Source organism: Perca flavescens, chromosome 9 (genome assembly GCF_004354835.1).
Source record: "Perca flavescens isolate YP-PL-M2 chromosome 9, PFLA_1.0, whole genome shotgun sequence".
In the NCBI taxonomy this organism is placed as follows: Eukaryota; Metazoa; Chordata; class Actinopteri; order Perciformes; family Percidae; genus Perca; species Perca flavescens.
Window position 1 is genome coordinate 1456392 of NC_041339.1, and position 25482 is coordinate 1481873.

General features: G+C 39.8%; 1 protein-coding gene across 1 annotated transcript in view; it reads right to left on the reverse strand.

Annotated features, from left to right (window-relative positions):
- oca2 (oculocutaneous albinism II) overlaps positions 1 to 25482 on the reverse strand; it is a 57997-nt gene that overhangs the window by 24127 nt on the left and 8388 nt on the right. The window contains exons 8-18 of the mRNA XM_028588219.1: positions 25014 to 25167; positions 21641 to 21712; positions 21156 to 21221; positions 20195 to 20251; positions 18949 to 19073; positions 17504 to 17642; positions 11357 to 11489; positions 5828 to 5975; positions 5186 to 5243; positions 4902 to 5010; positions 403 to 530 (exon numbers count right to left, since the gene is read on the reverse strand). Of these exons, the coding sequence (XP_028444020.1) occupies positions 403 to 530; positions 4902 to 5010; positions 5186 to 5243; positions 5828 to 5975; positions 11357 to 11489; positions 17504 to 17642; positions 18949 to 19073; positions 20195 to 20251; positions 21156 to 21221; positions 21641 to 21712; positions 25014 to 25167 (1189 nt within the window). The remainder of the gene's footprint in view (positions 1 to 402; positions 531 to 4901; positions 5011 to 5185; positions 5244 to 5827; positions 5976 to 11356; positions 11490 to 17503; positions 17643 to 18948; positions 19074 to 20194; positions 20252 to 21155; positions 21222 to 21640; positions 21713 to 25013; positions 25168 to 25482) is intronic.

Here is a 25482-nt window from a genome sequence, read left to right on the forward strand (position 1 = left end):
GTTAAATATATTCAACATACAGACTTACCAGGGCCTACATCTATATCAAAGACTCAGAGGAGGGAAAGAGCAAAGCATTTAACATTACACTTTTAATTCTTTCACTGGGAGGCTCATGGGTAAAGAAATGGATAATTAAGATTGTAAACTTACTGACTGGCTGAATTTCTCTCACTGCCCAGTGTACTGTAAATAGATCTAATCACTGATCCTGTTTATTTTCAGTATCTCATAAAGATGCTTGTCAGAGGAGACAATAGCTAAAACCTACATTCATCCCAGTTCTGGCTCACTTTTCATTTGATGTATTTACCAGTTTTTGGTTTCCACAATTGGGTGTGGAGTCCAAAATCTCTTCAAAAAATATAAATGGGCTTTCAGTCAGTGGTGTATGTTAAATACCTCCATCAAAACGAAGAGGGCGGCAAAGAACAGTAGTGTGGCCCACTCCACCCGGTGCAAAATAATCTCGAAATCCTGGATGTCGGCCAGAACCAAAAGCCACAGTGCACCCAGGATAGCAATCCAACCTGAGAGAGAGAACAAGAAACACTGCCTGACATCTCTCTTTATGGCTAGAAAACACTCTCACACACATAAAAACTTGTTCATGGCCTTATCCAACAGGCACATTTTTCACAGATTTATAACAAGACATATCACACATGACACATTGGGATCCTTAGGAGACTTTTTAAATGATTAAAAAAGTGTTAATTAATTCAGTGAAATGCAGTTCCATCTGCTCTCTGTTCACTTATTCTTTTCTTTAATCACAACTATCAAAAAGAACAGCAACCTTTATTAAATGTTAAAGATGCTACCACTGCGTTTTTACATCTAGTCTTCACTTATTCCCCTTTTTTTTGTCATCTTTGCTGCCCCATATAAGTCAACAATCAAGAAATATCTAAAACAAATGTACGTGTGAAAATGAAATTGCCAGAAAATCAACATGTGAGAATTCAATCTGGTGTGGAGTGTTCAACGCATGCCCTGACTATAACCCAATAAACAAATCATACCATGAAGTACCCTGTTGGAAACAATGAGTGGAGTGTTTGGTCTGTCTTGCTGGGTTTGATCAAGCATTCATTATCACAAAAATGTCATTTCAACACATTCTAGACTGGAGGACAAAAGATGGCACCAGCCTGCTGATATTACCAATGAGAGGGTGTTTTCGCAACAGTGTGCATCCACTTGGAGACACTTTGATTAAACAGGTGAGCACCAGTAATTGCCTAGGTCGAGGCCTTTGGGGAAATAATTTCACAACTGATGAGAATTAGTAAAGAAAGAAGAGCAATGGAAGGACACAAAGAGGAGAGTGACAGAACAAAGATTAGAGACAGCGGGACTGAAAGACTCAAAGACAACATGCTGTGAGAAACTAAATTTTTGCAATTGTTGTTTCTCACAGCATGTTTACATGTCCAGCCTACTGAGGTGTTCCTGGTAGTCTCTGTACATTTGTATTTTTATTTATTTTTTGGGGCATTTCTGCCATTATTGGATAGGAAAGCTGAGACATGAAAGGGTAGAAAGAGTGGGGAAGACATGCAGGAAAACCGTCACAGGTTAGACTCGAACCCTGGACCCTCTGCGTCCAGGAAAAAACCTCTGCATATGTGCACCCGCTCAACCAACTGAGCTAATCTGCCACAGTACATTTGTATATTTAACAAGGCAATTTGGTTCTCCATCATTGACTTTAATCTCTAGATGATGATACATTGTTAGCATAAATGTGGGCCAAAGTTTGCTGGAAATGGCCAATGAGTATGAACAACTGGACAATGGGCAAGTGAGCAACAGAGAAGTGTAAAAGTTGGTGAAGTGAAAATCAATAAATAATGAATGCTTAAAATCAATGTATAAAGGTTATCCACTTCCATTTAATAACATGTTTTATAATGTTTTGTTATGTTATTACTGTAGCTAGGTTAGTGTTGTTAACCAACAGTTGATTAGGCTTGTCTACACGTCAGACTAATACTGTTGTTTTTTTGGCAACTTAGGGCAGCACAACAAGCTGTGAACACAACACTGACAAATCACTGTATTGTTGTTGCAAACTTGTTAGCAGACAGTGGCCAATTACGGTTATAGCAGACACGTAGCAACACTATTGTTTATCTCAAGTCGTGTTTCTGGCCACTATATGCCAGTAAAACATTTAGCTCTGTTCTGGTCTCCATCAACTCCTGAGGGAAACATCTGAATCTTTAGCTGCTAAATGCTCCACTTTCACCAGCAAGTCACTAAGCCCCTTTCACACATAGTTCCCAGAAAATTACTGGGACAACTTTTCTAAAGCTAGCCCCATTCTGGAACATTTCCACCAATGAAAGGCAATGCTAATAGAACACATATAAATACATGTTTTATTTGAATTGACTTATTCTGATGCATGTGTATCTAGCAAATCATTTTGATTTCAAGCTATCTTTCTAGTGAAAAGTTTATCCCTTCCGTTAGAAGTCCATGGATCCTTTTGTCAAAAACAATTGATCAGTTGATTGAATAATAAAAGCTAATTTTACTATAACACAGCAGATTACAGAAACAATTAGATTACTCAAAATAAGTGTCCCAACAACCACTGCAAAGTTCTCGGATTCTTTTCAACAGAGGGAAAAAAATAAAGAACCAACATATGACACTTTTGATTTGCTCACTACATTGATATTTCCAGAGGCTGCATCCTGAACAGAGCCAGGAGCAGCCAGCAGATAACAAATAGCTAAAGAGCTCTCCAATTAAAAAGAGCTTTTAGGCAAGTCTGAGCAGTTTGTGATCGACTCATCTATCATTCGCACGACAACAGTGCCTGAGACAGGAAATGTGCTGTGAAAAATGTCTCATTGCAGCACAGGTACACAGAACAAAGTAAATTAACACAAGGCCAAAAGATAAAGAGATAGGTGCTCTGGCTCGAGTCTCTTGCACACTTGTAAGCATACGGTTAGAAAAGATTCTGTGATGTTTCAGGTCTCCTACTGCCTCGCCAAAGACTCACAGTAATTTAAATGTTGGAGTTTAACCAAAGTAAATGAAAAATACTCAAATATTGAAAGATAATTCATATGTCTAAAAACCTAAAGTCTTTAAATGTTCAATGATTTCATGCTAGTTATTAGATTTCATGCTAGTTATTAGCATGACTTTTCAACAACTTTCACTGGTTCACTGGTTCTAATTTCCTGCATGGGGATCAATAATTATTCTTCCAAACCACGGTTGTAACTCACATGAACACACACATTAGAGGGATCAAATGACCAGGCAATAATCAGACTGAAATTAAATCTACCCGTGTGAAGTTAATGACATTTTAATGAGGCTCAATTTTTAAAACATGTGTGAATGAATAGACTGGGCTTGCTGCAGTACTCAACCCTGACTGTGACCCGCGTGCATTAATGAGAGCCGTGTTTGGACAGGCGCCTATCCCTCCACAGGGACAGAAAAACACGCCGCTGTGGGGTCATTCCCATTTCATAAATGTCACCGAGAGGTAACCTGAGCAGTGCCTGTAATTAACTGAGCATGTTTGGTGACTGAGTGGCCTCAGCAGCGAGGGAAGAGATGACAGGGTGGGTATGAAGACAGCCATCTTCATTTAGGGATAGTGTTAGCATTAACGAGATGCTGTTAAGGTCATCTACCGAGCACACATCAGAGACATCACAGTCAAAAGTGTTGGACAGACAAGATATAACCCTCCACCTAGTTTCGCATTGCCAGACCTTCCTTCACAGCGCTGTAGAGGAGGGTCTGGCTAGTCCACACAGCATTCCCAGATGGGAGAACAACGTGCGCTGGTTTATTGGCATTTCTTTAAACCAATCACAATCGTCTTGGGCGCCGCTAAGCCCCAGACGGAGCCACGGTGCCTCTGCAAACTAGTCTCAGGAAGGAACTTGTTTTGGTGGAACATGTGTACGTTCAAAAGTAGTTTTAGTCGTGCAACAGAAAACTCAGATTGGACAGATAGTCTAGCTAGCTGTCTGGATTTACCCTGCAGAGACCTGAGGAGCAGTTAACCATAGTCCTCACAAATCCACCAGAGGTTAGAACTCCAACACAAAGAAAGAGGAAGGGGACGGACATCCGGCCAAAAATGAGGGAGTCGGCGTCACCAGAACTATCCCGTAAATGAAACGTCGTTGATATACTGTAGACTACTACACGTCCACATTACAAACATGCTCAAAATATGCAAGCAAGCAGATTTAGAGCCTTGCTTTTGTCCAGGCCGAACAATCAGCTGAATGGTAACATCCATTCATATTCATACAGGTGTATAGTAAGTTCATAACCTGACAGTGATACTCCGATGCTCAACACCACATGCTGCTGCAGCTCCCTTCACCCCAACCTCCGCGAAACCTTTTTTCAATAGATTTGTCAATGGATACTGATGGACCATTGACATTTGTCACAAATAGTAAATACATTATAAAGTCATGGATGGGTTTTTACAACCATATTTTGTAAATATATTACAAAATGGCATCAATGGTTATGACCTTCTACTCTAGAACTTATTTGTATTAACACGTGTACACGTGTTGCTTGTCTGTAACACGGTATTATTGCTGCCAAGAAATTCTTTAAAAAAAAACACGTCAGGTCAAATGTGCATATTGTAGTTTTGCCGGAACATTATTCATCAACATAGGTTTGCAGGACATAAATAAATGTAAAGTGATGGGTCTAAATGCAGCTCAGTATCCATTTCATTTCTTGGTTGCATTTGCTAGTCAGCCCATTATTTGGGCTCATTTCAAATGCAAGGACCGAGGAAGCTGTGTTTCATAATAACTTGACAGAAGCTATAACCACCCAGTGGGGCCTGTAAAAACAGCGCTATAATGACATAGTGCTGCGCTTACCGAGCTCAAGATGAATGCTGGGAACGAAGGAGTTGAGAAAGAACATGAAGATCACCACACCAAGGACGCACACACACTTCACCAAGAGAACTTTGTCGGTTATTCTGTGCTGTGGAGGAGAAAAACAATTGTGTCTAGTGGGGGAAAAGCTTTTAAAGTTTTATCATCAACTGATGGTATTTGTCTCAGGTGAAGTTTCAAAGACCAGGCTAGCTTTATTATTGAGATAACATCTATGCACCACAGTCAGAGTGAGTGAGGGATCTGTCTGTATCAAAGCCTACCTTCTTTTGCAATTCTTGAATGTTTTGCTCCCAGTTCTTGTCCTCTTGGGAAATTTGGCTGTCGGACACAGCAACATTTTAATCTCATATTGTTTGTGTTAAAAGCAGAAGAAAAAAAAACATTTAATTATACTCTAATCACTCTATTTAAAAATATTGTGGGAAATTGTGCCTCTACCAGCTGTTAATGAATACAAAATGAATGTTGTTGAATGCTGTTTTTAGGTATTTGTTGAAGTATTGCGTGTGTGGTACTCTATTTCCCAGTGATATGAAATTGTTTTTGTGCTATAATTGCTATACCTGTCTGTAAAACATCTTGGACAAGAGGACATAAAAGGAAACTATTCTTGGACTTCCTCATGCTTTTGACCAAAAAATAAATAGAAAGTAAAATGTTGTGTATTAAACAATAAAAAAAAAACTACCAAAAGTAATCAACAATATTATGATGAATGAATGAAAATGAATTATTTATCTCCTTCACATAATATGCACCAATAATGTCTTTATCATGTCTCGAACTATACTGTAAGCAAAAAAAAAGTAAGTACATAGAATGTGTTTGTGTGAGAGGCAATAAAAACATTCTAAACAATGACAGATGCAGTATATTTTCTGTTTTCAGTGTTTTCTTTTAACCTTTGGAAGGTTTTCATCATCTTGCGGAGCAGACTGTCCAGGTTGAGGACCTTTTGCATCAGGAGGCATTTCACAGCTGTCTCCTCTCGGCTGGCAGGGTTAATGCGCTGAGCCGTCTGCCTCCAGACCAGGATCTCATGCTTGAGTTCTGGAGGAGCAGGACAAACAGAGCCAAAGAGAAAGCCTGCATGTTAAACACATGGACTACACAGTCATTACAGTGGTGAAGCTTAGGACCAGTACAGTATGTAGCATGTTTATAGTGGGCGATTTGGTTGGTAATAGCTCCTACAGCCAAGGCTTACAGAGAGAATATACAGATGTTTCTGCTGTTTTTGCTGTGAGCCCCCATAGAGGAACTAATGCAGTCAGACGATAGGTACATTGACCAGATCAGGAACAGCCAATGATGAAGCAGAGATACAGCCTGAGGGAGCTGAATTAGGGTAACCAGATTTCCGGTAGCTGAAACCGGGACACTTTGCGCGTGACCGTAGTGCTTGTGCACGCGCACACTATTTTTAACATGAACATGTGCCATCCCAGGTCAGACATGGACAAAGACAGTAACTTCATTATTTTGATCATAGGCTCCTCATTCTAAAAAAGATTTTTTGAAGTGTTATTTATTCCAATAACACCAAAAGAATTTAAATTATTTATTGAAACATTTGAGCATTAAACACTTCATTTCCTGCATTCTGGTGAATTTTTATGCACATATTTCTACCTTTTTCTGAATCAATGTACAGTATGCTGCAAATATCTTTATGTAAAGACAAACTTAGATTACAATCCAAATATAAAAACATAATGGAATATATTGAAGTAAGGTTCAGGCATTCTGTATTGCTTTCAACTATTTATTCTCCTTTGGATGGACTTTTCTAATTAGCCTATATCTGAGTCAGCACACATGTAGCCTAGGCATCATTTGGCCTAGTCCTCCCTCCTGTTTTGCTCTTTTGTTGTTAATGTATACCCCTGGACTGTAATATTTCAGATGTGTTTGAGCAATGTCCAAAACTTTGTGCACATTCAAAATACAATATATCTGTGTTCTCTGTGATTTGGATGTCATGATTTTGAGAAAAATAAAGTTATAATAGGCTATTACAAGAATAAAGTCACTATATTTCAGAAAATAATCTATCGGCTACCTGCACCATTAGTCTGCTGTGCATACGTGATTGCTCTGCTGATACGGTAGAATAGACCTTCTACCAGACACAGAGCCCCATTTGGGTGTCTGAATGAGACAAAGAGTTTAGCTAGGGAAGTGGCTGTACCATAGGGCTGTACACTGCTCTACATTGGAGGTGGAAAACCAAATCTACTGCAGAAATACACAGAGCACAAACGCAACACATCTGCCGCAGCGTGTCAACAGCTGAGCGCGTCTGTTATAACCTGAAGCTGCGCTGTAAACAGGTCTGCTTCAGAGCTCCGTGTGTTTGAGTCTGAACCATAGACTGTTAACATCACGTCACAGGAACTTCAAACTAAATCAGTAGTGTTGCGCTCCTAAACTTTGTGTTGATGGCATCAATGTATTAGACTGATTTGGCTATGACTCCTCCGAAAACTTCACCCGGCTTTCACCCATTGACATATATACAATGGACCAATAGACCCCGTTGCTCTGGACGGAGACCAGTGAAGGCTATTAGAAGCACTTTTCCGGTGATCTCTTGCTTTACTGCGCAGCCTCAAACTGACAGAGACAACGTAGATGTGACGTGAGCAACGTGTCTGAAAGTTGTAAGTCTTCTGGTAGCTGTGCCGAGAGAAATCTCAATCATTCCCAATCTTACAGATACGGAGAGTGTAGGTATATGTAAGGAGATAACATAAGCACAGGCTAATTATTGCTAACTAACATGCTAGTTAACATTAGTAATTAAACCTAAACAGCTAATGGAAGTCGAAACTGCCTGCGAGCTTCTCCTGTACTATACGGTAATTCCTCTACTGTGCGACAGTAAGTCACTTGGTTATGACACAATCGTGATCGGACCCAGCACGTAGCTGCCCGTTCTATTCGCCTCGAAAAAATAAACTGGACAAATTTACAATCGGGGATAAACTCAAAACATTCGGGTCTGAAGACCCGGTAAAATCGGCTCATGCTGCTCCTGGTGTAAACCAGGACATTTTAGCGTCCTGACAGGCTTTTGTCGGGACTCGGAACATTAACTTCAAAATCGGAACGTCTGGTCACCCTAAGCTGAATGCCTGTGTAGATATCAGTAGGTGCAATCCTTTTTCAGGAAGGTTGCTAGGTGACCTTAATAGGATCTAACTGGCACAGGAAAAAAACATTCCTGTAAGCGAATCTGCACAATTACAAGTCGTGGCAGGGGCTTTGAGCTGATTTAGCTGCATTTTTCCAAGGTAGGCCAGGTTGGTGGGAGAGGCACTCCACAGGGTGGGATTTCCAGATGGGCTATCAGGCCTGCACTGAACGGTCCCCGCAGTTCCTTCAGTCTGCCTCGGGCTCAGTGGGACAATGCAGCTCCGAACAGTCAGTCTTCCTCACTCCTTACATGTGGTGACTGGGGAGCTTGGTGGTCTGTTTTAATGATCCCCTGCTGAGGTTCTCTCTTAGGGGGGCACTGTACTATTGTGGGTAAACACTGATAAGAGGTGGCTGTGTTACTAGAAAACACAAATATCTCTGTTTTATTACTTTGCCTATTCTCTACATCCCCGGGGTGTCGTATGCAAAGATCTATGGCAGCATCGAATAGATTCTAGGATGGAGTCACAGTTACTATCCAAACTAAACACACCCTGTGGTTTTTACTCTTGCTCTATCTCTGGACAATGTCTGGACAATATCAAGTCTGTTAATGGATAATTATTGAGATAAAAGAAACTGCGGTGTACCACATTAGCTAAATAATTTATACAATAGCACAATTAGAAAAATACACTAAAAGTGAAATCAAGATTAGAGCGCTGTGCTGCTCTCTTTTTTTTTTTACTACAGACTAGTCAAAGACAACAGCTGAACATCAGAGTAAAGGGGTTTTTCTGAGTTGAGCCATGTGGTGTCGGGACACCAGCTGAGTCATCACACTCTTGAGGGAGCCAAGCTCCTTAAAAAGGCAAAAGTGTTTCACCACAGCAAATGATTTTGAACTAAGTCTGACACACACTTGTTGTCAGACCGAATTGGGATAGTGTGTTTAGGGGGTTAGGGTTAGGAGCCAATGACATGACATGAAAAATGACAATTCCAGTTAGATTATGGTGACACTATATACATGGTTGCTTGCAAGACCAATCTATCAAAACTCGACACTCTTTACCATTCCGCTATCAGGTTTGCCACAAATGCCCCCTTCAATACACACTGCACCCTATATTCACAATTCACATGAAGTATATATCATATACTTCATGTTCAATTAAGCATTCCCAAAACCAACTCTGCCTCTCGCCTCGCATTTTTTCAATCTGCTGCCGCTCGCCACTGGAACGCTCTGCAAAAGATTCTCAAACTGGACAAACTAATTACCATTTCATCCTTCAAAACCATCATATCATCCTCGTTCATGGACATATGCAGATGCTTCTCTAAATCACCATTTTAACAGCTAAATATTTGAATGGTTTCTCCCTCTCTTACTCACCCATGTACCTGTGCATTTATCTCATTATAAGTGTAGTATTTCAAATTGTATTTTATGTAATTTCTAAACTGTATGTATTTCTAATGTATTTATTTTCTAGCCCTCCTTCCCTTTTCCTAAGTGGCTATGCCACTTGTCAGGCCGCCATTTAATATAAGAGCTTGTACTTAATGACTTGCCTGTAAAAATAAAGGTGAACTAAAAAATAAAAAAGCCAGGAAAAACTTTAAAAACTTTTGGATTGGTGGCCAATCATGTAACCGGCGATCAGACTTGGCAGTTGGTTTTGAGGCGGTGTGAGAGTCCCGTACAGTAAACGGTAACATCACTGCCTCGATCGTGGTCAAATGATGGTAAAACAGGAAACACAAACACTCCACTGCCCAGGAGTTTCTCTAACAGCTGAATGTTTCCTGCAACAAGCTCCAGCACAAAAGCACAGTCGCTCTGTCTCTTTTCTTTCTCTTTCTCCGTGAAATGAAGCTGCTTTCAAGTGCGGTCGGAAATGTTGAGATTATTAAATTTTTATTTTTTATTATTATAAAATTTGACGGAAAACAACAATGTATAATATAAAGTCTACATGTGTTACATTGGGGGGTTAAAGAACAGAACAGGACATCACACAAATGGGCCAGCGTGACCACAGCATGTGAGCAGAGTGGAGCCGTGAGAATTTCCGCTTCTCGCTCACAGACCTGTGCATTCTCTCCGCTCCGTTGCTCAAAGTCGCCCTCCCTGCTGCTCCCAGCCGCTCCGCGAATTATCATTTCGTGCTCAAATTAAAATTTTACCACACTCTACTCACATCGGTAAGGCTAAGCTTGTTTTATGGTTCTGCAGAGACTCCAGGCAGAGCTTTCGCAGTATATACTTGTGCGCTGGTGTGTGCGTCAAGCCGGCATGTGTGTGTGTGTGTGTGTGTGTGTGTGTGTGTGTGTGATAGAGCAAGGGAGAAGTAACGGCAATTAGCTTCGGAGCAAGTAGCGACTCTAGAGTCCTAGTGAGAGAAACAAAGAGTCTCCCCTGTTCTTTCTGACCACGGTGGGACATCTGGAGCAGGAGAAGTTAACCCTCTCCTTGATTTCATGTTGTTTATGGAGAAGGAGAACCAGGAGATGAGTCGGGGGAATTGCAACGCTACCAAGCCACGGCCGAGGTGTAGTTAAATTTTTCGAGAGGTGCGTGTCAGGCTACGGCGTAGGGTCTGGCGTAGACGCAGAGGGGTCTGCGGGGGTACGCTGTCGATTCTACGCAGAAGCATAAAACGGCCTTCAGGCGACGCTCCAACATTTTAAAAATCACTCTGCACTCCATCCCAGATCCTCCAGCTCACGCTCCCCACTCACTCACATGCTCTGATTGTGACACACCCACCACCGAATCGCTTTCTTTGGTCTGGTTTGGTTTGGCCAATTTTAGCCTATCCCCATTAGTGCTTTAATTAAACACATTTTTGATGTAGCTTTGAACCTAGACATAAACTCAAAACATTAACATCTTAACTGTTACATCATGACCAGAGATCTTCCCTTTATTTAACCATAATTCAGGACAATGAGGACAATGTGAATTCAATCTTGTGGTAAATACCTGGGAAAGTCTTCAATTCAGAGGGCACTATACATCATGTGTGGGAGTTAGAGGGCCGAGGCTGTAATGCAGAGTTAATGACGTTTCTATGAGGTCTATGAGAAAATGAGTAGCTGCCGTGTGGGGGTAGTTGTGCACAGATGTTCTTAGAGGGTTAATACACTTCATACTTATATTAAAAAGCCATTTAATTGATTCTAGATTGTGCCACTTCCAGACCAATCCTACAATTTACATTTCAGCCCCGTGACAACATGATAACTCGCCCGACCCGACAGCACCCTTCATCTTAACTCACCAACTATTTCAATGGACTCTTTGTTGTAGAGTTTTTTGTTCCAGTAGAGCAGCCGCAGGAAAGGAAACGAGGTGAGGAGGACAAGGCATATTCCAAGGAACATGTAGCCTGTGAAACTGGCAAAATCAATCCCCTGTAAGACAAAGAATAATAATGTGTTAGACATTCAAATATAAGCATTGATGCCTAGACATCAGTTTTGGTGAGAAAACAGAAGGACGTCTGTATGCAGTGATTATCGCTATGACGCAAAGAACATCTGGTGAGAATAAAGTTCAAACGCTTCAGCTAAACTGTTCATTCTCTGAATGAAAGAAAGAAGAAAAACTCTGCAAAAGGATGTAAGCAGCTGCAAGTGTAACCACTAAGGTACATGTTATATCATTGTATAACAGAAATTCAAATAACTTTTGACCAAGAATAGAGGTGTTAAGGTGCATCCAGTAGCATTATAAGTGGCATTATAAGCAATATAAGTTTGTATTTGAGATGAATGACATGCAAAATGAAAAGCAAAGGATTTAATTGTTGCACACAAAAGGGCAGTGGTAATTGCATCCTTAAGATTTTTTTATGTCCACCAGGCTAAAGTTTGGTTAGAGGCACATTTTAAAGAGCACATATTATGCTTTTTTGTCTTTTCTGACCTATAAATGTTGTTATAATGCTGTATGCTCATGTTAAACGATACCAAATTGTCAGATAATGAGGTAAATGCATTATGCCTTGCAGGCAGCTTGGGTTAGCACTGCCCAGCTCTGAACGCACGGATCTCATTGGGTCTCAGTGGGGTCATGAATTTCCTGTATTTGTCTACGTCAATGAAACACACTTCCCTACATGGTCATGCTGCTCCACGCTCCTGAATCAAAACTAAGACCAGAAAAGGAGTATAATAGCTACTCTTTAAAAAAAATTTGAGGGCAAAGCTTTCACAAAGACCACCATTTTATCAGATTCCACCTTGGAAGTATGTCTGATATCACATACATAAGATTCCATTTCTAAAGTCTCTAATTAAAGTCTTTATTTCTTGTACTTGCACAGCATGAAGAATAGAACTACAGATATTCAGTGATAAAAGTGGTTAATAGTGACCTCTACAGGATTTGCAATTTCAAATTGCAACAAAAGTCTAAGATGAAGGGAGAGGAGGAGTGGTACAATAAAAACAGCAGGATAAACCAGCATACAACAAATGTCAATAAATCAGTCAATACAATTAAGTTTAAATTAAGATATTCTCACATATAAAATAATTATCTGAAACACCAGGTATCAAGCCTTCAACCAAGTATAAAGTTTGAATGTTCGACTTCGAGCATCTCATCAATTATGCCAGAGATTTAACGCAGAGGTTCACACGATCTGATTTCGTCACTATGTCTCCTCATTGCCTCACTCGTACAGTACATCTCTGACTACTCCTTTATTCATGCCTCCGAAGAGACCTGTTCTCTCACCCTCAGGGCAGCCTTGTGCGTCAAGGATATCTGCTCATGCAAGCCTGCTGTGAGTCAAAACTCTTACCATTGCTGTTTTGATTGTAAACTAGAATCTGAATGTCCTGTATCTGTATCTCTCTGTAACACATTTCCTATCATTCCAACAAGACAAAGTTTGCTGCCGTAATGTATCTCTATTTGCAGCCGTAAACTGTTACCCCAGTGTGTCCATATTTCAGAGCCAACGTACGGTGACTAGACGTCCCCGTTTTTGGTGCCGTGTCCTCGGTTGGAGCTGTCCCCCGTAAATGTCTCTGTTTTTAACTGTGTGTTTTAAACAGGCCGTAAAGTCAAATGATATTTGACGTGGCAAGAAAGACTGGGCAGCAGAGCTAACCAGTTGACATCGTAATCACGCTGTGCTTGTTTTTTTACAACAGTTACCATGACTAAAATACATGAACCCTTTTTATTTTGTGGATTATAACTTAAACTATTTTAATGATATATTGACCTGGAAATGTTCCATCAATGAAATGATACCAAAAAGAGGTGGATTGTGTATGGGCCATGCCACCTTGGTCTGTTACAAATTAAATACAAGGACACTCTGATGAGGGGCAGAATCCCCCCAAACGCAACTCAGAGCTGTGCCGTTCTTTCTATCACTGGATTTGTCCCGGAGATCCCTTTCACACAAACAAGCAAGCATGCAAACAAACAAACAAAGAGGCAAGCAAACCACGCATGTACACACAAGCTGTCCTTATCAGAGGCCAGACATGAATGAATGGGCGCACTGCTGCTGCTGCTGCGTTCTCGCAGATCTGTCACCTGGGAAACGGAGCCAAGACAAACTGGACAGCGGGCCGTGGGAGTCTGGTGTGGTAGCAGATACTGCATACTGGAGGAGACCACATACTTCTGCACCCGCAAAGGCTAAAATGTCACACGCAGTGAACAGATGCCACATCTAGCAGCTGGGAAAATGTCATGTCTTCTAGAGATGTAGCATTATGGCCCTCTGAGTATAAGAAGAGTGAAGGGTGTGAAAGGAGCCTACAAGTCATTGCCCTTTCTAGACAGTGACAGGCTGCTTTGATTATTAACTCACAAAAATGTTCTTACTGCTGTTTACTGACATCACTTTTGTCACAATCTGTACAATACAACGTGCCTCTAAATGCTATCCAAACTATCATGGGAGGAGCAGAGAAGAACAATGTTAGTGTCATAAATATTTAAATACAGGTATGATGTGTCACAGCAGTGCAACTTGATGGTGTATACAGGGTTTTTTTCACAGTTCCATACAACATTTTCAAGAAGACCTTTTAAAGTAAAAGAAAACTATTCTAAACACAAACATACATATCATAATCTAATAATCTATTGGAGTCATTTTTTATGAATAAAAGTTAAAAAAAATTCTCTGATCCCAGCTTCCTAAATGTGAATATGTTCTAGTTTCTTCTATCCTCTGTGACAGTTTGAGTTGTGGACAGAACACAAGACATTTAGAACGTCATCTTGGGCTTTGGGAAATACTGACAAACCAGGGGCGGGTCTAGAGGGGGGGCCCGGGGGGCCCGGGTGCCAGTTTACAAGTAGAAACATTAGCAAAATTACATTGTGTTGTTCTATCCTATCCAATATTTCTTCTATTTCTATTTCTATTGCTGTATTCTGATAAAATCCCCCGGACCCCCTTGACTGATTATTGCCCCCCCGTGCCACCCCACTTCTCCTGCAATTGCCCCTGTGACAAACATCAATAATTTTTCACCATTTTCTGACATTTTATAGACCAAACAATTAATCAATTAATCGAGAAAATAATCGACAGATTAATCGAAAATATTCCTTAGTTGCAGCCCTAGGAAGGGGCAATTACATTTCAATGAGCTGCTAAAATAAATTCTAAACATGGGACAATCCAGCACAGGAAAAAGTTACATGCTTTCGCACATTATTGCATCAGGAGTGACACTGTCTCCTTCACATGTTTAGTCAGACACTAATCCCAAAGAAAGGGTCTCCAGTGTGCCCTAGCATGCCACTTATAGAAGACTAGAGCCACACCAATGTAAGCTGCTGCTGAGGTGCAGGTGAATATGTTGCAGGAAGGGAAAGCACTAGGAAGGTATTACTCCATGCGGACATAGGAAATAATTAAATGCAATATCAGAGGATACTCTTGGAGCAGCTTTGTTGCTTATTATGACTGTATGAACTGCATGACATTGTATAAAGGAGTAGGTACAAATTCAAAGTCAAACGTTATAAATGTTTGGCTACAGGACGACAGCTAGAGCGGAGCAGGTACCGGGCAGGTACCTTGAAATAGGAAGGTGTTACACTTTCTTTCTCCACTGTTTTGACATTTTTAATTCCCCTGATTTATGATGGCAGCAGCAAAAATAGAAATTGGTTTCACTGCCGCAACATCTCCATTCATCACCTGCACATCAACATAAATAAGGATCACAGCTCACGGTTGTATAAATACTTGGAGAGATTGTGCTGAACAGAGATAACACATGTACAACCCAGCAAACACAGATGATTCAATTCATCCACAGCGCATACTAATGAAATACTTGCAAATATCTGTATGTACACACTATAAATGTGTATGCACTGTGTATGTAACAACTCTCACCTTTAAGGATACAGTAAGCGCATGACTACCTGACATACGTTTAAGTCCTCTCTAGGATCTTTTATTTAATTTGTTTTGTAAAATGTATTATTATTATTATCATTATTATTATTATTATTATTGTTGTTGTTGTTGTTATTATTATTATTATATGTATTGGGTGATTGGTCTTACACTTACCCACACTAAAGTTTTAATAAAAGAAAAATAATGCAGATTTGAACAAAGTAAAATTCCTAAATTTCCTAATTGAAGCACCTGGCAAGCTCTAAATCCAGACTGTCAAGTTATGCAGGGCCTGTTGCTGCACCTCGTGTCGCACGTTAAAGCTGCATGAAGTAATTTTCAACCGTTAGAGGGCACAAAGACTCACAGCCACAGAACTAATCAGACTTATCTAGCATGTTAGCATTTAACTGCCTTGCAATTACATACAATGCAACATGGCCCTCCCATTAGAGTCCTTTTTATTACCAGCTGTTGAATGCAAGACTGGATTGACAAACCAAAACCGCTAAAAAGTTGCTAAAAACTGTATAAAGCTGCAGAGATTGGGTGTTAAATTATAGTGGGAATGGCAGCAGGATTTCATGTTAATATCAACATACTGCTTATTAGTTTTAAAGTGGTGCTGTAGTCCATATCTGTTGCGGCTGAGTTGTTTGAAATAATAACTGTCAGCCCTGTTTCTCAATGTGTATTTACTACTGTCGTTGCAGCGATGCTCCTTTCACAATTACCCGAACACTTTGTCATAAGATGATACGATTTTCAAAACACTCAACTGCACTCTTCACAGACTGAGAAGTATGGTGCCAGCCAACCATGCTGCCAAAGCATGCACACACACACACACACACACACACACACACACACACACACACACACACACACACACACACACACACACACACACACACACACACACACACACACACACACACACACACACACACACACACATTGACACACACAGGGTCAAACGTTAAGTGTTCTGGATCAAAGAGTACATTTCCAATACAACTGCCTCACATCCGCCGCGTGATGTACCTCGCCTTCCGCTTGCTGGGTGTTGCCGTTCTCAAACTCTATTCACTTCGGGAAACAACAAACTTTGAGCTAGTGAGCTAAAAATGGCAAGTTCTGAAGAAAATTTGAAAGGCAAGTCTGCTTGGTTTTTTCGGGGAATGATTGTAAAGATTTACAAAGAATATGTTTACAGCATTACCTCTCATATTAGAGGATTGCTGTGGACCAAGTAGCCACACCGCGATACACTGGTAAGAAAAAATTATCTTTAACCATGTATCAGCTAATTTAAATAGCTCAACTTTGTTGTTCCTTCCCGATTTTGCAGAGCCACCTTCTCCGCCCAAGTCGATTGTAATTGGTTTAAAGAAATGCAAACAATTCAGAGCGTTTTTTTGACCTATCCCAGAATGTATGTGTGGTGTAGCCAGACCTTCCTCCACAGCGCTGCAAAGAAAGGTCTGGCAATGTGAGACTAAACCTAAAGACACAGTGGCATTCAGTGTTTCCAGTCTGTGGCAGTGGCATTGTGATTTATTTGATTACTAACTACAAACACATAACTTATGAGAAAAAGTCTTAATAATTCATCTTTTGATCATGGCAGTGACCTTAGCAACTGAACAGCAAATTTCAGAATCTTAAATGTAATTAAGCTACAAAGTCCATGAATCTAACTAATACTGCTGCCTCAATTCCCAAACCACAGCCCTCTAAAATAGTTCATAATTGGCACAAGAAACATAAATAAAGGGCTAGAAGTGATTTTGACGTCACGTGAATTTTCCGATGACGTGTTCATCAATTTATCATTCACTTGTCAGAACTGTACCATCTGTACAGCTCAGAGAGCAATTTCCACTTCATATTAGTATTATTCTGTCACACACAAGTCATGAAGAGCATTATGTTTGCTTTACTAAGTGTCTGGTTCATGTGTCAGATTACACCAAGCTGATCTGTTACAGTGTATTAGTGCAAGTTTTGGCAGAGAGCTGTGAAAGTGCCTACTTCTTTGCGCAGGTCCTGATTTGATACTATAATCACATTGGGTGGATCTCCGACAGCTGTGGCAGCCCCTCCAATGTTGGTGAAGATTACTTCTGCAATCAGGACATGTCTGGGGTCTAGATTAAGCACCTCACACAACCTGCAAAATCAGATAGAGACAGAAAAGCCATTTAGCCGTGATTAGATTGCGATGAGTGGGAGAAATAAATACATAAATATATAAAAAGGATATTGGAAGACAAAAAGCATTGGTCCTATCCACCCTGCTTGTCACAAAATAGAGCACATTTTTGCCCAGATCTGTGTTATTTGTATCAAGTGTCTAATTTCAGGCAAGTCAAATATCATCTATATTCTGACCTTCTGGTAGCAAAAGCGATTTTGAGAACTAAATAATGGTTTACTGTATAGACTTAGTTCAAGGGCTGAAAATAGAATCCCTAACAATGAGGGAGAGACAGAGGTGGGCGGCACACATACAGTTGATTTGTAAGACACTGCACTACAGTAAATTGTAGCTTCTGTGTAGTCTGTTTTTTTTAATGTGATGTGTGTTTCCAGGGATGGATTATATTGAGCTTTTTTTAGAAAGGAAGTTGTGATCTATCAATGTGACTATTTAAAAAAATACTACAGGGTTACTGGCTCTTGCCAAAGTAAAGAAAGTCTGCATACCAGCACCTCAAACACTTATTACTAATTTAACACGTTCGGTTTTGGTTTGTTTAATAACAAACATTTTAATGGGGGGTTATGTGCCAAACCAGGCTTGTCATTCTTTATATTAAGTCACCTGATTTCCTTCTTTGCTCCCATTATAATAACTGTGGCCACTAGAGGTTGCCACTATACATGTAAATATGGGTCCTAGTTTTATACAGTCTATGGTTGTAATCACAGACTGTAAAAACAGTGGACGTAGCACCCATGATGTCACCCATTGGTTTGTGGACTGCCGTTTTGAAGCCTTGAGTTTGGCGATTCAGGTGTCACCATGTTATAGTTTTTTGCAACGAGAGGATGGGGGGGAGGCCAAGCCAGCGTTGTTTATAGTTGCAATAGCACTGCTCTGAGCTAAACGCTAAAGGGGGAAAGTTGCCAATTTGCAACCCTTCTGAAGGGAGTCATCCAGCGGCGTTTTACCGGCAGGTATACATGGACCTCCGAGTACTGCCACCATTCAACTGCATGTGTAGCACAACAAAAAAATAGCAGACTTTCCCTTAAGTTACCAGCTAACACTGCTTGGTTGGCATCAAGACTCTTCATGAAGGTCTGGAGGGACCAAAAGGTTAGTTTTCTGTAAATAAACGGTGTTGCTATAGCAAGAGCAGAGTGCGGGATTATTTCCTTTGCTCCAAGTTGATCATATTTACCAACGCAGCTGCACAGAAGAATTTTTGGATGTGCGAGTTGTTTCTTCAAAACAAATAGCAATACTGTACCTGATGGTGACTGGGGTGAAAAGCATCATAGTGGTCACGTTGTCCAGAAATGCAGAGAGAATGGCAGCGATGAGACAGAGGATCATGATCATTGGCCACACTCTTCCTCTGGATAATTGGTAAGCCTGCAGAGAGAGGGATTATGACAATGAGTCAATGCTAATGGAAATGATCAACCCATTAGGTGGATGTCTTGATTCACTCCCAGTACAAGTACAGTTCCGACACTTCTGAGAAAGCATCAACAATGAGAGACACATCATAAATGAGCACTTGAATGCTTACATTTCCATTAAGAGTAGTAGCACTAGAAGGGGTGTAGTGTACTCAGAATCCAAAAATAGCCGTGTAATAGTGTAGTGTGTAGAATTGCACACAGGTGCACATTCAGTCAGTAATGCTAATATACCAGTCTTAAGCCCAGGGGAGTGGCTCAGGTTGGCCACCTTTTCAATGTAATAGTACTGCATGTCAGATCCGCTAAGCTGTCCTCAGAGAAGGAATTTTAATTTGGAGTGCCTGCCCTTGTCCAACTCACACTTAAAATTCATGAGCCTGCATGATCCCTCTATTCTCCAGGTCTGAGTGCTACTGGTAGGAAACCTTACCCTTGTACAGACAGGATGAAGGTCTTATGTTCTATTGTCGAGTAACAGACTCATTTGAGAATGTGTATCTCTTTATTATTTAGAGGATGCATGTAGATCTAAGTTAAGAAATAAGTCTATCAATTCATACCGAGAGCAATTGCAGAAAAAAACAACAATATATGTGGTTCTCTAAATAAGAAACACTAAATAAATTTGGCTCGTTTTAATAATCAGTACTGACCCAGTTTTCTAAGCTTTACCACAAAACAAAGCGAATGTCCTTCTTGTCAGCCTATTATAGTGATGTACTTTTGAGTCAGGATGTAAAGATAGGCGTCAATGTGTTAGCTCATCTTGCATTACAAAGGTCTTCCAAAATCTTGCTCATGTCAGATAAGTCAACATAAAAACTACAGGCTTGTCATGCATCAGTGCTAATTTCAGAAATAGCTCAAAGCCTGTCGACTTTGAGACAACTCTAAAATACCAGTGGGCAGCTATTTTCATAGACTTGTCACTCAGTATCCCTAAGGTAAACATGCCAAAGATATGTTACAAAAGATATATAATACTGCTATGATACTGTATAGCTTCACATTTAAAAACGTCACAACTTTCTCCATTAATACCATTCATTTTGTTATTTAGAAACTCACCTTCACAGCGCAATAATCAAAGAAGCCAGTCTCTGAAAAAATGGCCACCAGTACCATCTGGAAGAAACAGGACACATTTGTTTAAACGTTTCCAATTATGTAACAAGATTATATGTCACCCTGATTTTTCAAAAATAGTCACCACAGACAACAAGATGGTTCTCACGTAAGAGATGGTGGTCAGTCAGAAAGATATTTCCAATGTGCCCAACTTTCAGGGTTTTTGGATATTCTTTTCCCTGATACTTTATTATCATACCCATAACAGTATGGGCAGGCAAAGAAAAAAAAATGTTTTTGAAGGAGACTGCAAGCTCGGTGACAACTCCAAACTCCTGAATTTATAAATCATACATAAACAGGTCAACATAATTGCTTTGTTAGTGTATTGTAGCACAAATTCACGGTATCCTTGAAAAGTGCCTGTAGGTTTGGAATATTTTCAGAAACTCCCTCTGCTGTATTTCGCAGAATGAGATGAAAATTTAAGTGGCAGCTGTTGACAGTGGAAGTTGTCCAAAGGAAGCTACCATCTGTGGTCATGTATCACTATGGAATTTAGATAGCACTGATCTGTCAGAATTATCTTTTATGTGAATAATGAGTATGTTTGATGTAATCTGCTATGAAGTTATAATGTGTCTGAAAAGAATGGTCTGTTTTTAACCCTCACAGAAAAGCTTCAGTCGTACTCTTCAATTTGATACTAAACTTAACAGCACGTTAGTTTCCATGGAGACAAGATTTTATGTTGTCAATTTCGCTTGCCTCCACAGAACCAGATTTCACTGTCAGTAGTTTGGGAAGACTGATATGAAAGTACATAAAATGAAGATAAGATGTCAGATTTTAAAGTAAAAACAAGCAGCAATACAAAATAAAGATTTTTGTAAAATTGCCCAAAAGGAGATTTGTTGAGTACATTAACATACGAAAAACATCTTTAACTTAAGAGTCTAACCATGCCAAACAGAAGAGCCAGTGTCTCATAGTCGATCCACTCCACCACAGTAACCAGACTGGGCCGCTGTGGGACAGACACAGAAAAGAATTAGATATTTCACAGGGATTTATTTACAGTTATCAGTTCTGTCAAGAAAAAGCAAAAGGTAAAGAGTCAATAAATTTGTGTTGTATACATCAATCCCTAGTTAAGATCAGGCAAACATGTTATAATTATGTTTGTTAATTACACCTGTGCTTTCCCTGCATACATTGGAACTTTGAAAATGATTTTGCAACTTAACTTAACTTTTCCAGAAGATGTTCTTTCAATATATTATTAAAGTAACATTTTCCAAGACAAAGAACTATCAGCTTCTTAACAGCCATCCATTTTTATACTTAAACACTTGGCTGTGTATTTATTATTAGAAAATAGAAGCGTTTGAGGAGTATGTGAAGGCATGATAAACACCCAAAAACAGGAGAGTAAAAGAGACTTACATCACCAATGACAGCCAGAGCAGCTAAGGCTGCCAATGATCCCAGCATGGCAGCCAGAGTACGATGCACAATCTGAAAATTAAAAAGATTCACCAAAAACACTTCATTTACTACCTCTGATTCAAAGAAGGCTACAATATTTAAATATCAACATTTAAATAAAAATACAACATAAGCCACATTATGCATTATGCCATATATTATGCATTTACATGACAAATCTGAAATTTTCTTCTATGAAGTCAAACTCCCTAATTACCTTTGGTTAGGTTACATGAGTAGAATTATTTTATAGTCATTGCCGAAAAGCTACAGCTTGATTAATTAATTCACTTATCCCTATTTACATTATGTTTTTTGAGGTGTGTTGTATTTCATTTTATGTTACGTTATTACCTTGTATCTTTCTCATGGTTCCAGTATTTTATTTTCACTTTGCTTGTACAGTATCTGTCACTAAATGAGCCTGATGCCATAATGCAGCACAAACTGTGAACTGCAATTTAAAGAGACTCTCTCCAAAACCCATTAATCTAAAAATAAATCTGATTTACAGTAGCATTAACCAGATAGGTGAGTGTGTTCCATTAGTTCTATGATGGTCTGTCATTTTCTTCTGTGCAAAATATCAAGAAATGCAGAACTTCAAGGGCATATTACAGACAACTCCATGATGCTGGTAAGAGTCACCCATCCTACACCAGGCTCCATCACTACTCTCATGTATGATGCATCCCATTATTAAATATTGAAGCCAGTGATAAGCATGGATGTGTTATCAGACATCAGAGCTGCTCCTCTGACATTCATGCCACCGAAATAAATTGCAGGAAAGTAGGTCACTCTATGTATATTGGCAAATGTCGAGGCTGTTCCTGATGGAGAAATGGGGATCTGGGGCCTTTTTCTTAGACTATATCAAAGATCCTCTATAGTAAAAACCGTCTCCGTCTCCGTTCTTGTGTTGGCATTCTAAACTCCGGTCGATTCGGGAAACATCCTCCAAGCTAGAACCGACAATCAAATTATATTATTTTTATTATTATTATTATAGAGTAAAATTCTCATCACACACTCGACAGCCATTTTAATTCCAGAGCTCGCTTCCCTACGTACACATGTTCCACCAAAACAAGTTCCTTCCCGAGACTATTTTGCAGAGGCACCGTATCTGCGTCCGGCGCTTATAGCGCCACACAAGACGGTTGTGATTGATTTTTTTTAAATGCCAATAAACCAGAGCACGTTTTTCTCCTATCCAGGAATGCTGCGTGGACTAGCCAGACTCTCCTGTGCAGCGCTGTGGAGGAAGGTCTGGCAATGCGACACTACCTTTGTCTTGACCTAAATGGAAGACTAGCTAATTAAAAAAAACTATGACAACAGGCATCATCTTTGATGTGTTGGCCTTGCTGAACTACTGAACTCTAAACTGGGTCTCGCCACTCACAATAGATAAGAACTCAGTCTACAGATTCTCAGAAACTCCTCTTTGTCTGAGTAAATCTGTTCAGATAATGGATAAAACAGAACAAAAGCATCCGCTTCATTTTGCCTCAGCCTTTGTCAGGAATGACGAAAAAGAAAAACCATGCTGTGATTCTTCACTTTGGACATCTGTAAGAACATTTCACTAAAGTGCCTATTTAAAATAAGAAGATTGCTGTCCAATTACCAACACATTGAGAGTTTCCTTATCATTCAGAAAATAACAATATGTGATTACTCATTTAATTCAAGTTTAATGGAGGAAAACAAATCTCCTCTGCAGATAGATGGAGATATGTCAGAGCTGAAGTCAGGTGACATCTTGCTGATGTTTGAATAGCCATGCACTGTCTGCTCTTCTACTTTAGAGACAACCCCTCACACTTCAATGATAGCCTATGTAAGCCGACCTGTCAGGAACACAGATGACACATGCGAGGGTGTGCAGTGTAACTGTGCTGACATCTCACACAGCCTGCTGTTGACTTTCACATCACAGCATTGCCCCTGCCGGCACAGCTTAGTTCACACCTTGTCACACTCAGAGAGATTAGCCCGTCTAATTAAAACCACACACTGACTGGAAATGAATGAGAATTACAGATGGACATCCTGGGAGTTCAAATCTAAAACAAATATATGTGTCAAATGAGAAGCTAGTGAGTATCACATTAAAATAGTGATAACTAATGTGTGTGGAATTGATAATGAATTCATATCTAATGTGTCATTACGTACAACTGAATCATTAAGCATCAATTTAATTATAATCGGACTTGTTTCATAGATTTGATAAATTACAATAATAACTTGTTATTTCTAGTTATGGTATGGATGGATGGTAAAATGGAGATGAAAAAAAATCTTGTTTTAAATGTGCAAGCATTTACATCATCATTCATTGTCTTATGACCGCCAATTTGTTCATGTTAGGGTTAAGAAATCAGTGCATTATTAAATAACACTATATCAGTTCAATTTGGGTTTTGTTACCTTGAATTGTGCTGTTTATGAAGCAGGGAAGATCTAATGGAAGATGCTATTTTAAATTGCATTATGGAAAATGTAGGATCCAGTGGTTTTGAAGCTTAAAGGTCCCATGGCATGAAAATGTCACTTTATGAGGTTTTTCAACATTAATAAAATAATATCCTCCTCAATAGCTACAGACACAGAAATGGCACATCCTAAGGAAAGCTCATTGTGGGACTGGCTCTAGTGGCTGGAATTCTCCACTAAGGCTGAATTTCAGGAAAGAGACTTCAGATACAGTATTAGGGGACCACTAAGGCCTATATAAAAGAGACTTCAGATACAGTATTAGGAGACCACTAAGGTATATATAAAAGAGACTTCAGATACAGTATTAGGGGACCACTAAGGTCTATATAAAAGAGACTTCAGATACAGTATTAGGGGACCACTAAGGTCTATATAAAAGAGACTTCAGATATAGTATTAGGGGACCACTAAGGTCTATATAAAAGAGACTTCAGATACAGTATTAGGGGACCACTAAGGTCTATATAAAAGAGACTTCAGATACAGTATTAGGGGACCACTAAGGTCTATATAAAAGCCTCCAAAGAGCACCATGTCATGGGACCTTTAACAAATCAAAACAACAGAAGAGTGAGGGAGCTGTCAAACAACAAGCAAAGTGTGTGCGCGCCCACTCACAGTCTGGAAGAAAAATTCAAATGTATCATGGCTGTGCAGCAGCTTTAAGTACAATATATTACTGTAGGCATGGGTAAAATCAGAGCTTCCTCTGCTGTAATACCTGTTGTATGTGTTCCACACTTCCAACAAGGCAGCAGATACTGTATTGAAAACAAACTCATTCATCATCCATAAAAGAGCGTGAGCATCACAGACCAATTACCTCAAAGATGATGAGAACGTAGACCCCAGTCAGGATGATTCCAGCAATGGCCACCTGTGTCTCCACATTGACGTAGAGCGACTGGTGGGTCATGGATAACGGCACCACCTCATCATCCTGCAGGAAGGCTTGAACCGTGATGAAGATGGGGTCACTGTGCGGTTAAGGAGAGCACAGCAGTGAGAACGATGTGCTTGTTTTTCTTTCATTGAATATGAAACAAGAAAATGTCAGAAATCGTAATGTTCATTATGTTGAAGTCTGGTAGTAGAGACAAAATAGCATGAACTACTCACAATGTTACATAATGCTGTCCAAGAAAACAATACCACATACTCAGTAATAATGGAGCATTATATGACCTTGTATGGTGTTAATTCACCTAATGCCAGTCATTTATTTTTTATCATTTTAAATGAATCTCAGGAAATCCTGAAATAAAATATAAATCTGGGGTGAAAAACATGCT